Source organism: Rattus norvegicus, chromosome 8 (assembly GCF_021556685.1).
Source record: "Rattus norvegicus strain SHRSP/BbbUtx chromosome 8, alternate assembly SHRSP_T2T, whole genome shotgun sequence".
Classification (NCBI taxonomy): domain Eukaryota; kingdom Metazoa; phylum Chordata; class Mammalia; order Rodentia; family Muridae; genus Rattus; species Rattus norvegicus.
In genome coordinates, this window is record NC_141541.1 from 48,066,178 (window position 1) to 48,079,952 (window position 13,775).

Below are 13,775 nucleotides of genomic sequence, written 5' to 3' on the forward strand. Positions count from 1 at the left end.
ATAAAATATGAAAAGAAAAAAAGCAAGAACTGTAGTGTTAGGCTGTGTAACGTCAAGACTAACAACTAAAAACTAAGAACTTAAACATTACTTAGGATTTCAATATGTTCTGACCTTTTTTGATATTTCAGCTTCACAATTTTAAACACATGCATGTATTAATATATGTGTATGTATATACATCCATATTTTATTAATATAGGTTCGTTAATAGCAAACTACCTTACATATTTTTTTCTTTTTTTCTTGGATATTTTTTAATTATATTTCAAATGTTAACCCCTTACCCAGTTTCCCCATCCATAAACCCCCTATACCATTCCCCCTCCCGGATCTTCTATAAGGGTGTTGCCCCACCAATCCACACACCCCTTCCTGCCTGCCCACCCTGACATTCCTCTACACTGGAGGATCCAGCCTTGGCAGGACCAAGGGCTTCTCCTCCCATTGGTGTCCAACAAAGCCATCCTCTGCTACATATGCAGCTGGAGCTATGGGTCAGTCCATGTGTACACTTTGGATGGTAGTTTAGTCCCTAGGAGCTCTGGTCGGTTGGTGTTGTTGTTCTTATGGGGTTGCAAACACCTTCAGTTCCTTCAATCCTTTCTCAAACTCCTCCAATAAGGACCCAATTCTCATTTCAATGATTGACTGTGAGAATTCTCCTCTGTATTTGTCATGTTCTGGCAGAGCCTCTCAGGAGACAGCTACATCAGGCTTCTGTCAGCAAGCACTTCTTGGCATCAGCACTATTGTCTGGATTTGGTGCTGTGTGCATAAGGGCTGGATCCTCAGGTGGGACAGGCTCTGAATGACCATTCCTTAAGTCTCTGCTCCAAAATTTGTCTCTATAACTCCTCCTATGAATATTTTTGTTCCCCCTTTTAAGAAGGACTGAAGCATTTTCACTTTGGTCATCCTTTTTCTTGAGCTTCATGTGGTCTGTGGATTATATCTTGGGTAATCCAAGCTTTTGGGCTAATATCCACCTATCAGTGAATGCATACCATGTGAGTTTTTTTTATGTTGGAGTTACCTCACTGAAGATGATATTTCCTAGTTCCATCCATTTGCTGAGGAATTACATGAAGTAATTGTTCTTAATAGCTGAGTAGTACTACACTGTGTAGATTTACCACATTTTCTGTATCCATTCCTCGGTTGAAGGGCATCTGGGTTCTTTCCAGTTCTGGCTATTATCAATAAGGCTGCTATGAACATAGTGGAGCATGTGTCTTTGTTGTATGTTGGAGCATCTTTTGGGTATATGCCCAGGAGTGGTATAGCTGGGTCCTCAGGTAGTACTATGTCCAATTTTTTTGAGGAACCTTTATACTGATTTCCAGAGTGGTTGTACCAGTTTGCAATCCCACCAACAATGGAGGAGTGTTCCTCTTTTTCCACATCCTTGCCAGCATTTGTTGTCACCTGGGATTTTTATCTTAGTCATTCTGACTAGTGTGAGGTAGACTCTCAGGGTTGTTTTGATTTGCATTTCCCTGATGACTAATGTTGAAATTTTCTTTAGGTACTTCTCAGCCATTCAAAATTCCTTTATCCTTTGAGTAGAGGAAGGCTCCTGATTTGTTTGAGTTAATTTTATATCCAGGCACTTTGCTGAAGTTGTTTATCAGGCTCTGGTGGAACTTTTGGGATCAATTAAGTATATCATATTATCTGTAAATAGTGATTTTTTTTTACTTCTTCCTTTCCAATTTGTATCCCTTTGACCTCCTTTCACTGTCTGATTGCTCTAGCTAGGACTTTGAGTACTATATTGATTAGGTAGGGAGAGAGTGAGCACCTTGTCTTATACCTGATTTTAGTGGAATTGCTTCAAGTTTCTCTCCATTTGGTTTGATGTTGGCTACTGGTTTGCTGTATATTGTTTTTTTACTATGTTTAAGTAGTGACCTTCCAAGACTTTTAACATGAAGGGGTGTTGAATTTTGTCAAATGCTTTCTCAGCATCTAGTGAAATGATCATGTGGTTTTTATCTTTCAGTTTGTTTATGTAGTAGATTACGTTGATGGTTTTCTGTATATTAAACCATCCCTGCATGCCTGGAATGAAGCCTACTTGATCATGATGGATTATTGTTTTGATGTGTTCTTGGATTCGGCTTGCAAGAATTTTATTGAGTATTTTTGTGTCGATATTCATAAAAGAAATTTGTCTGAAGTTCTCTTTCTTTTTTGGGTCTTTGTGTAGTTTAGGAATAAGTTTAAGTGTGGCTTCATAGAAGGAATTGGGTAGTGCTCCATCTGTTTCTATTTTATGGATTATTTTGGACAGTATTGGTATTAGTTCTTCTATGAAGGTCTCATAGATTTCACTAATCCCATCTGGTCTTGGGCATTCATTATACTGACAGATATGGAATTAAAAATAAACAAGGATATATGCCAATGGTATTATATGTATACATGTATTTCCTATTTGCACGGGGAAAAGACTTAGTAATGCAAGCCCCTAGTAGCAAGTAGAATACACCTAGAATTTCTACCTTTGTTTTATGATGGTGTTTCCAATTTTAAAAAAAATTATCGAAAATTGATTTTTACCTCACATAATAAATTCAACCACAGTTTTTCCTCTGTCCACTTATCTCAGGCCCACCTCCAACTTCCCTCTTCCCCATACCCAGTCCCATTTTATTTCCCTTCGATGGCAACAACAAATCATGATAAAAACAATGTACAGTTAAACAAGTCAGAAGCCCTCATCTGGGAGCAGGAGTATCTCTGACTCTTACTTGCTCTTGGGACTCTTTTCCTCTTATGAGGTTGCCATCAAAAGAACTTTTGAGGTGTCATTGAGACTAGGGTTGTAACAGTGATAATATAGCAAGTGTCCATGACATAAAAATATAACATTGTGCCAGGACATAACCAAGTATAAAAAAACTGGAAAAAGTCAATTGGTTCAGGTGGAAAACTGATATTTAGTCTATCACATAGACCTAATGATATCAGTGAATAATTAAATAAATAAGTGTGTATTAGTAGGGAGTTATTTACAGAATCTGAACAGTGGTGTAAGAGAGTTTGAGAAAATTAATGTCAGAACATGTCTTCCCAAAGCATTGAACAAATAACTAGAAGCATGATACACTAACATCATATATGATTTGGGGGTCTTGAAAAACTGCATAGCACTTCAGAGATAATAATGAGCAAAACTGCACAACTTTTATCTTTTCATTGAAAAATCTACTTGGGAGTCATAAACATTTAATGAAGTTGGGTCAATATAAATGCAAGTGTCTGACTTAATATTTTGTACTAAAAATGTTTAAAGTAGACAATATTAAGTGTTTTATTATCATCTTGAGCAATGATTTTCCTCATTTATCTGAGTTCTTTTTTATGCCACTAAGCAAATTTTTCTAGATTTCTCCATTGCCTTCTAAAGAGCTGCTTAAGTATTATTTGTGTCTAATAAAATTCCTCTGCTTGGGGGCTGGGGATTTAGCTCAGTGGTAGAGGGCTTACCTAGGAAGCGCAAGGCCCTGGGTTCGGTCCCCAGCTCCGAAAAAAAAAAAAAGAACCAAAAAAAAAATTCCTCTGCTTACAAAGCACAATTCAGTGATTGCTAGTAAATTAACACATTATCAAGCTATTGCTACAACTGAGTTGTAGGATATTTGTATGACTTGAGAAAGACATTTATGGCCACTTATACTAATATCCTCATTTCAGGCATCCACGTCCCTGTTTTCTTTTGTTATAAACTAATTATTTCTGCATATTCATAAACACAGAATCATGGTGTATAGGATTTATTTCTGGCTACATTTTAGGCACTCCAATAATTTTATGTTCTTTTAATATTTAGTTATGATACATGTTGTATCTATTCATTCACCATTTGATGTGCACCACACTTATTTCTAGGATTTGGATGTTACAAATAACTACCATGAACATTTTCCTGAAAGAGTTTACAGGGACAGAAGTTTCATTTAACCTGTAAAGATTCCTAGGAGAAAAAAAAATCTGACTTAAGTAGATTAAATCATTTTCAACTGAAAAAGAGCCAGGCCATTTTACATAATCTGGTTGTTGATATCACAATCCTATTTTGTGTGTGTGTGTTTGTGTGTGTGTGTGTGCGTGTGTGTGTGTTTCAATTTCTTCACATCTAGTAACTCTTAATCTGATTTTTTAATGTTATTACATTTATTTACTTGATTTTTATAAGTATGGGGACAGGGTGCATGTGTGCCATGGTATGTGTTTGGAGGTCCAAGAACAACCTGAGCAGGAGTTGGTCTCACTGTCTATCATATAGTTCCTGGCCATCAAATTCAAGTTGTCAGATTTGCCAGCAAGCACCTTTATTCTTTAGGTCATCTTGCTGGCCCTAGATCTTATTTTAGTCATACTCATTGTAGTAATTGTGGAACAAGAAAAATCTAAATTCCAGTATTTGAAACATCATTCATAGTTACCCAAAATATGTAAAGAAACCTGATACAGGAACCTATCCAACATTGGTCTTGCAGCTCTCATGAAATAGAGATTATTTTTCTGAGCTTGGCCAAGCAGAGGCTTTATAGATTTTTTTATCAGAAACATTAAGAACAATTATCAAGTCTTAGATGAATATGAGAAATAAAGAATTTAAGGTCCTATGTTACATGCTTCCCCCATCTTAATAATTGAATAATCATGATAATATACATATGCTAAACACAAGGAAAGGAAAAACAACAGAGAGATCAACTGTCACCATCTGTTTCATTCAGTTGATAAGTGGTCAACGGGGGATTTCAAACTGATGTTCTTAAAAATCCCAAAACTGTAGCTCCTCATTTCTTTGTTACTATTTCTAAACTGTCAGGGAGAAAGTAGAGAAGGACTAAGACTTTTTTTTCCTGTGTTCCTCCTAAGGAAATATGATGCTAACACCGATGACTCAAACCACCCAAAGGCAAAGCATTCTGGTGAATTCTTATTTTTCATCAGGTTTCAGAAATTTTAAATCAGTATGAAGAAAAATGTGTATCAGTGGACCTCTGGGGAGTTGAAGTTTAGAACTAATCCTGCAGAATAGATGAAGTTGAGAGTGTTCTGTTCATGTTTGAAAGGAAAATATCATGGTTATAATGGAGAGAAATTACATCAGAGAAAAAGGTAAATCAAGTGGTAAACCTGGATGAGAGGTCCGCAGAAGACAACTCTCTGACCTGAAAGACAGACACGTCAGTACTTTTGAATGCCACAAAACACAAAATGTACCAACAGTAAAGGGTCAGAGGCAAGGTATTTTTAGAAAGCTGAGACAGACAGTGTGTAATTGTTGGATTACTAGGAAGTAAGCGATAATACATAGGATTCCACTCCAAAATAAATATTAGGGGAAATGTGTGAAAACTGCAGACATTGTAGGAAAGACAGGGAGAGAGATTTTTCATTTAATGCAGGATCTGGTGTGCAACTTCATATCAAAGAGAACTCTGAAATTTCCGTTCTGTACTAATAGAAAGGAACACCAAGAAAGGTAAGGGAAAAGAAACTCCCAAAAGTGTAAGAAAAGTGTTGTGGGGAGAACGTAAACCGCACTCGACAAGTAGCTGGGGTAATTATGTAGTCTGCTCTTGGGGGCCTTCATTGCCGTGCTCTCGTGCTCTCGAGGGTTGTGGGTAGTTTAAATTCTAAAGATGTCCCTGGGAGTGAGAAATGAGTGGGAGGATCCTTTCCTGGCTGATGCAATAGCTCTCTGACTCTAGGCAAGTCCAGGGACCCAGGGACGGATGCAATTCCCAGCTGGTAGACAACAATTAAGTGAGAGGCTGGGTGCTCATAAAGCACAGCAGGGGAAATTAGGAGGCTGGAGCATCGCCTTTCCTGACGTGCATGCCAAACGCTTTCTCAACAACACCAGAATCTGTGCCGCCGTTCCATAATTAATTTAGGAACTGCATTTGCACAGACAATCCTCGCAATCCGCTATGTACCCAAGACTCGAGCTCACGGCTTCAAAGTTTCATTTTTGCTAGAAAGAGTGATGTGGAAACACAAATATAGGAGGAAGTAGAATTGAACCTGTTAATCTTTTTAGCGTGTGAGACAGGGCCCCGATGAGATGCACCAAACGATAAATACAGTCGAAGGAAGAGGGCACCTCTTTATTGTCCCACAGTCAGCTTTATTGAGCAGGGAATGAGAAGATGGTTGAGAAAATGCAGTCCCTTAACCAGTCTGTGGTGAGCCACTTCCTCCTGGAGGGGCTGACGTACACGGCTGAGCACCCTGGCCTTTTCTTCCTCCTCTTTCTCCTCATCTACAGTATCACTGTGAGTGGCAATCTCCTCATTCTCCTTACTGTGGGCTGTGACCCTCATCTCCGCTCCCCTATGTACCACTTCCTGGGACACCTCTCCTTCCTTGATGCATGTCTGTCTACAGTAACAGTGCCCAAGGTCATGGCAGGCCTGCTGGCTTTGGATGGGAAAGTGATCTCCTTCCAGGGCTGTGCTCTCCAACTTTATTGCTTCCACTTCCTGGCCAGCACTGAGTGTTTTTTGTACACAGTCATGGCCTATGACCGTTACCTTGCCATCTGTCAGCCCCTGCACTACCCAGTGGTCATGAACAAGCGGTTGTGTGCAGGGCTGGCTGGGAGCACTTGGGCTATAGGTGCTTTGCACTCCACAATTCAAACTTCCCTAACCTTCCGCCTGCTGTACTGTGGGCCCCAGAAGATTGCCTACTTCTTCTGTGACATCCCTCCAGTGCTGAAGCTGGCCTGTGCAGACACCAGCATCAACGAGATTGTCATGCTTGCAAACATTGGTGTGGTGGCTGCAGGCTGCCTCATCCTCATCGTCATCTCCTACGTCTTCATTGTGGCTGCAGTGCTGCGCATTCGCACAGCGGAGGGACGGCAGCGAGCCTTCTCCACTTGCACAGCGCATCTCACAGTGGTGCTCCTGTACTACATGCCCCCAGTCTGTATCTACCTACAGCCAAGCTCCACGGGCACGGGGGCGGGCGCTCCAGCAGTCTTCTACACAATAGTCACTCCGATGCTCAATCCTTTCATCTACACACTGAGAAACAAGGAAGTCAAGCGGGCTCTGAGAAGGTTGGTATGTAGCTCCCGAGAGTCTCCAGCAAGCAGCCCAGCCCCCTAATCTGAACCTGGATCTATGTTTCTTGCCTGCCGGGATAACCACCACTCAGGTCCTACTTTAACAAGGAAAGTCCTGAGTATCAACTGGGCCACATGTTCTTCTCTCTGGTCTGCCTCAGTATCTCTATAACATACTCTCCATCCATAAAATGCAAACTTGCATGTTCAACACTTCAGCTCAAGGATATGAAAAAATATTGCCCAAATTTTTTTTAGTATTTTTGTGAAGTAATTGTATTTACTATATTTTCATTATGAATTTTTAAAGCAAAAATACAAGGTCCAAATTATTGCTACTTATCACCTGATTTAAGAGAAGAAACTAAGTTTTATCATGATAAACATAAAACTCCAATAATAAATGTGGCTTCCCCAACATCACTTAGAAAGTTATGACCTTATCTTTTCCCATTCCAGGTAATGATACCTAAAATCATACTCACAGGGAGAGTTAACAAACACGGGATTGACAAACATCCAGATCCCAAACTCTGAATTTTCCCAGTCTATAAATACAAAATTTTATAAAATCTTATACCTGTGGGTTCAGTTTAAGAAAAAAGTTCAAAATAATTTCCGTATAGAATTTGAGGGATCTAAATGAAAAAACCAGCAGGGTTCTGCTATTTCCATTGGTGAACGACCATAAGAACAGAATTTTCTAGATAACGGAGTGACAAATCCATCACAATTCTGCCTAAAGTAATTTGTGAAATGGTGGGAGGGACTCTGATGTCTTCCAGATGAGTGACTGATCCTAGCCTTTAGATAAATGGGTCTTGACTGCAAAGCTAAATATGCTATACCCACCGCACTTTATCACTTTGATTGTCTTATTCTTCTGTACGAATCGTCTCTAACAAATCACTCTTTACACTATGTCCTATAGCAAATGAAAATAACATGCGATGTAACAAATTAATAAACTAATACAATAAACATAACAGGGTGGAATTTGTTTCAATGAATGAAGAAGGTCTTGGCAATTCAATGATGTTATTATAGGTTTATTTATGAAGGGAAATAATTGAATATATATATATATTAGAATGAGAGAATTAACTATGGCCCCACCCCTCAACCAGGGAGGGGGTTATGCCTAAACTCTGGATATGGTCTCAACAGTTTCTCCCTCCCCTTTGTGGGGTATTTCAGGTAATGTCATCCCCATGGGGGCCTGGGAGGTTCTTGCTTTCCTGGCATCTGGGGCATGAAAGAATATTTCCAAAGAAATGATATTTTATTTAGTCACAATGCTGCCAGCTAAGAGCAGGAACGCAGTTACTTTTTAGATCTTCCCATTACTTAAAGAATAGCTTTGAAAAATGACCACTAGCATATTCATCATTAGGTGCAATTGCTGCTGCTCAGTTACTAGCATCATAGTTTCTTTCACATGCTCTGCCTTCCAGAGTACTGCGAAATTCTGAATATGAGCTATTTAATGTGAAGCAGAAAATCAATTTTCCTTCCCAGCAATGTTATTTACCTTCTTTTCATGTTTAGGGATAGCCTGTGTTAAGAATGTTTAGCCACCCTCACAGGAAAACCTTTCCTGAAATCATCCTAGGAAGTATTTTTGCTTGTGTGCTTGTGTTTGTTATTGTTAGAGTTCTTGCTTATGTGACACATGTTCTGATATCGTTAAGCATTGGTCACTTACCAGCTATGCTGTTGGGGGACAGGATAAATGTTATTTTAAACAGTTATCTTCCTTTTTGTCTACTCTTTTAAAGAATTTTTATTAATACAAATTAATTCTCTGGCCCTCTTTTACATTCAAAATTTAATTATAGTTACAGTATCATAATTAACTATACCATATTTCCTTAATCTCATAATGAACACAAAATACAAATATTTGAAAGAAATAAATGTATTAATAATTCCCACTTCCTAAACTATTAGAAAACCAATATTGTTATTTGGCAAGTTTGCTATGAAGAATGTATTTGTGCTTTGTTTCATTTGTACATGCTATATGTACATACATACAAGATAGAACATGTATTTTACTGATCTAAATGTTTTCTTTAGTAGTGTTTTTGGGAACACTTAACATATAAAGGATCTTACAGTTTTTACAATCTTGACATGCACACAAAATATTTAATAAGTCAAGACAAGGCATCTGTTAACAGTTATAACAGCTTATAATAAGCTGATGTCAAGAACCAGTTATAGGGGAAGAGAAAAACTCAAGAGATGAGAGATTCCTACTGGGTAGACAGGTATAAAGGTGTCAAGGCAGAAGATGAAAGGAAAAACGTCATGACTGGAGTTGGGAGGCCAGTCTTCTACAATTCATTGTTGCACTCCCATGAGGCAGTGGCATAGCAGACTGAGGAAGGTGTGCGCTGGAACCAGGACTTCTTTTGGCATGGTCTCTGCCCTATATACAGTCTATGTTAAAGCCTGCTTTGATGGGAATAATGAACTTGCCCCAGTTACACTCGTCCTATGGTTATATTAGTAATTGTCATATGCTGGAGCAAGAGAGAATACAAGAAGTTCTGTGTGGATACCATGCCTTTGCTGCATTTTTCTCTCTATTGTCATATTTCCAATAAACTACCCATTTCCAGGAGTTTTAGATTCAGATACTATATTTGTAGAGGAGTAGGCACAATTCAAAACTAGAAAATCTTGATCACAAAATCTATATGGTTTAAAGCCTCTATGAACTTCCTAAATGATACAGGGAGGGTCTGATTGTCTTTAAGGTACTGCCACAAAACAGAAACCTGTGACCTTTGAATCCATCTGAAACATGAAGTTGTAGCTTCAGCTATTAAATTTGCAGTCTTGAGAAAGCTTTTTGGTTTGTTTTTTTTTTTGGTTTTTGTTTTCTATTTTTATTTATTTTTTTGCCTCTGTAGGTCATAGTTCCCCCATCTTCGGGTAGAAAGGAAAATAAAAATGTACATTGAAATATACTCTTGATGAGCAGTAATGTAACTAATGCAGTCATCACACGACCTTGAGGAAATGTATTTGACAGTGGATAATAATTAATGCATTATTCAGTGTTTTCTGGAAGAAAATAAAAGAAATAATGAATACACATTAAAATGAATTTTATTAGATTGACTTCCGTTGTACATTTTCTGTAATTCAACAATGGCTAACTCACACTGGAAAGGTGAAGAATTCTGTAGATGCTCAGTTCATGAGGCCAGAGTTCTCAGCAGTCTTACTCTGATTCTATCCCTGGAAGATTCTTAAAGAGCTACTGATCTCCAGTCTACTTAGGAAGTCTAAAGAGCCTAGTTCTAATATTAGCAAAGAAATATAGCATTTGCAGCAATGGAGTAATGAACTTGCTGGCAAGTATGAAGGCCAGGTGGCAAAATTCAATGCTTCCAGTCTTGTGTCTGTGTCCTTTTGTCTGGGCTGTCACCAAAATATTTAAGAATGGATCTTTCTACTTCACATAGTCTGATCAATAAACCCATCTCCAAAATTTTAACCCAGAATTGCTCCTGTCTAAAGGAAATACAGGGACAAACAGTGGAGCAGAGACTAGAGGAAAGGCTATCCAGAGACTGCCCCACCTGGTGATCCATCCCATATGCAGACACTAAACTCAGACACTACTGTGGATGCCAAGAAGTGCTTGCTGACAAGAGTCTGATATAGCTGTCTCCTAAGAGGTTTTGCCAGATCCTGACAAAGGATACAGGGGCAGATTCTCATGGCCAACCATTGGACTGAGCACAGAAACCTCAATGGAGGAGTTAGGAAAAGGACTGAAGGAGCTGAGGGGATCTTATCTGGTATCAAAGTGAGGAGAGGACCTTGGTCCTATGAAGGCTTCATGCCCCAGTGTAGAGGAATGTTGGGGTGGTGAGGCAGGAGTGTGTGGTGGGTGGGAGAGCACCTTCATAGAAGCAGGGTAAGGTGGGATGGAATAGGGGACTTGCAGAGGGGAAACAGGGAGAGGGGATAAAATTTGAAATGTACATAAATAAAATATCCAATTTTAAAAAATCAAGAAGGAATAAGAAAGAAAAGATCTTTCACATAGAATTTTGGGTCAAGTTTACACATTTAAGTCAGTTCTAATTCACATCCTCATTACTAATATTTTCCATGTAAATTGAAGTAAATCTGAAACACTGTAAAAAGAAGAGCACAGACCATAAAGAAGCCATGATGAGGTCACATTTTAACAGGTATATTACAAAGTGTATAATGTATAATGATGTGGTCAAATGCAAGACTTTTGTAGCAGCTTGTAATGAAAAGAATTTGCCTTTGAAATAAAGGGACCAATGTAGTTATTTTATTCTTCCTTGGAGTTCCATTTTATTTACGTGGCAGATTTTCATCATCCATTCATCTGGTGATAACTAAGTTTAGCAGCTGTAGGGCCTATGCCTCTCAACTTTGAGAAATTTTAATTCAGACAAGTTTCAAAAATTGTTTTCATTCCTGCATTTGCACCTTTGCTTTGGTAATTCCAAAGACAAAGGGATATTCTGCAGAGCTGCACAAATTTATGCCTCTTCACTTTTAACTAATATCAGGGGTCGTTTGTTGTTATTGTTGTTGTCTTTATTTTATTTCCAAACATATTGTCCTTGAATTGCTTGCCTTTCAATTTATCATTTACTGTGTTATATCCAATGCCTTCCAATTCTATATAATGTTTCATTTGTTTTAAATTCTAGATAAATACATTTTTATTATTTGTCTAGAAATATAGTAAAATTAAATTTAAATCTTAGATATACATTAAGGTTAGTTACTACACTGATACATCTTGAATATGGTTGTGGTTTTGCAGAAACATACATGTCACAACTTATTAATATTAATACCTTAACTTCATGGATTTCTTTAATGTTAACATTAAATGAATCAACAGAAAATGTAATTGATACTAGACTTAATTTAAATGAACAGATTTCTTTAATTAAACAGATACTTAACGATCTGATATTATTAAACATTAGATCAAAAGAGGAGAGCAAATATTCAATTCATAAAACAAACTGTAGTTTTTGCCAAGATCAGCTTTGATACCACAGGGTAAACCAAGCTACTGGGCTCAGTGCTGAGAGCTGCTGACTGAAGTAGGTCCAGATACCAATGCAGGTTACTGCCTATGGCAGGCAGTAGTTAGAGAAGAAAAGGAGAAATCAAATATTCACACACAGAATGGTTGAAGCAAAGGCAAGCTTCAACAACTTCACACATACAAATACATATAGACAGTCTGACAGACACATACATATTCACACAGAGGATAGCTGGAGCAAAGCTCCAACAAGCAGGCTCCAAGCATTTCACATATGTATATATGTATGTATGTATGTACGTATGTATGTATGTATGTATCTATTATGTATTATGTATGTATGTGTATATATACGCATATACACACATAGATGATAGACACATACATACATATGTACATACATTCATTCATGCATACATACATACAGTTGGTAGATGGAGTAAGTCCCAACCCACACCCACACAAGCTTTACATATATACAGATTTGATGGATAGAACAGTGTTCCAACACATTCTCACACAAACTTTACATATATACAGACATACATATATATATATGCATCATATATACATATATACATATGCATACATACACATACATATATCACATACTTGATGGGTGGAAGGAAGAATGTGCCAACATACTCACACACAACCTTTATATATACACAGACATACACATAGTTGAAGAATGGAAGAACAATGTTCTAACGACTTCATTCTTTCTCCTATGGTTCATATATTCCAACAAAATCTTTCAAGCACTATAAAATTACAATGTGATTATGCTTCAGTTTTCTTCTAGTGAATGACTATGAAAACACAGAAAGTTCCCAATACCTTTACAAGAAATAGCATTGCGTAGTACAGCTAAAGAAAACAAATTATTCCCAAGAACCCATATATGAAAACCCACAACTAAGCAACCAGTTATAAATTAACAAAGTAAAAGCAAGCAAGGTCATTTTTCAGCCACTTCCTCTTATTGACAGGTGCACTGTGTGGGTTCAAAGAAAGGATTAATTCTTTTACTATTTATGTTTAAAAGTAATCTTATGGGCACCCGAACCTTGCTGACCCTGGCCCACAGCTCCCTGCTCTCAAACACCATGGGAGAGAGACCTGATAGCCTAAAAGTGTGGGCAATCCTGAGACTGCAAGGCAGGAGGGACCGCCACTTCTGCCCACCTTTGACCACATCCCTGGCCCAAGAGGAAACTGTATAGTGCCTCTGGGCATGGGAAGATAGGAGCCTTGCAGTCCACACTGCACCCGGATCTGAATGGACCCAGTCAAACAGCTCCCTATACCCGAATCCCATGGGAGGGAGAGCTAGACCTTCAGAGGGCCAGACACACCTGAGAAACCAGAGGAGACTACTCTCTGCCCACATTTCTGACTTTAGAGGAAAATGCCTAGCACCATCTGGGCCCCCTGCACACAGGGACCCAGGAGAGGTAGGGGCAGGCCCTTCTGTTTCCCACCCACAGGGACAGCTGAAAGCCAGGGGACAGGAACGACTATATGCCTGAGAGCAGAACACTCTGTTCCCATAACTGGCTGAAAGAAAACAGGAAAACAGGTTTACAGCACTCCTGATACACAGGCCTA

General features: G+C 38.5%; 1 protein-coding gene across 2 annotated transcripts; it reads left to right on the forward strand.

Moving 5' to 3' along the window:
* The first annotated feature begins 4,993 nt into the window (after positions 1–4,993).
* Or10s1 (olfactory receptor family 10 subfamily S member 1) lies at positions 4,994–7,142 on the forward strand. Of its 2 annotated transcripts, XM_087560893.1 has the most exons (2): positions 4,994–5,005; positions 6,186–7,142. In XM_087560893.1, the coding sequence occupies exons 1-2, from the start codon at positions 4,994–4,996 to the stop codon at positions 7,140–7,142; spliced, it is 969 nt and encodes a 322-aa protein (XP_087417019.1).
* The last annotated feature ends 6,633 nt before the right edge of the window (positions 7,143–13,775 follow it).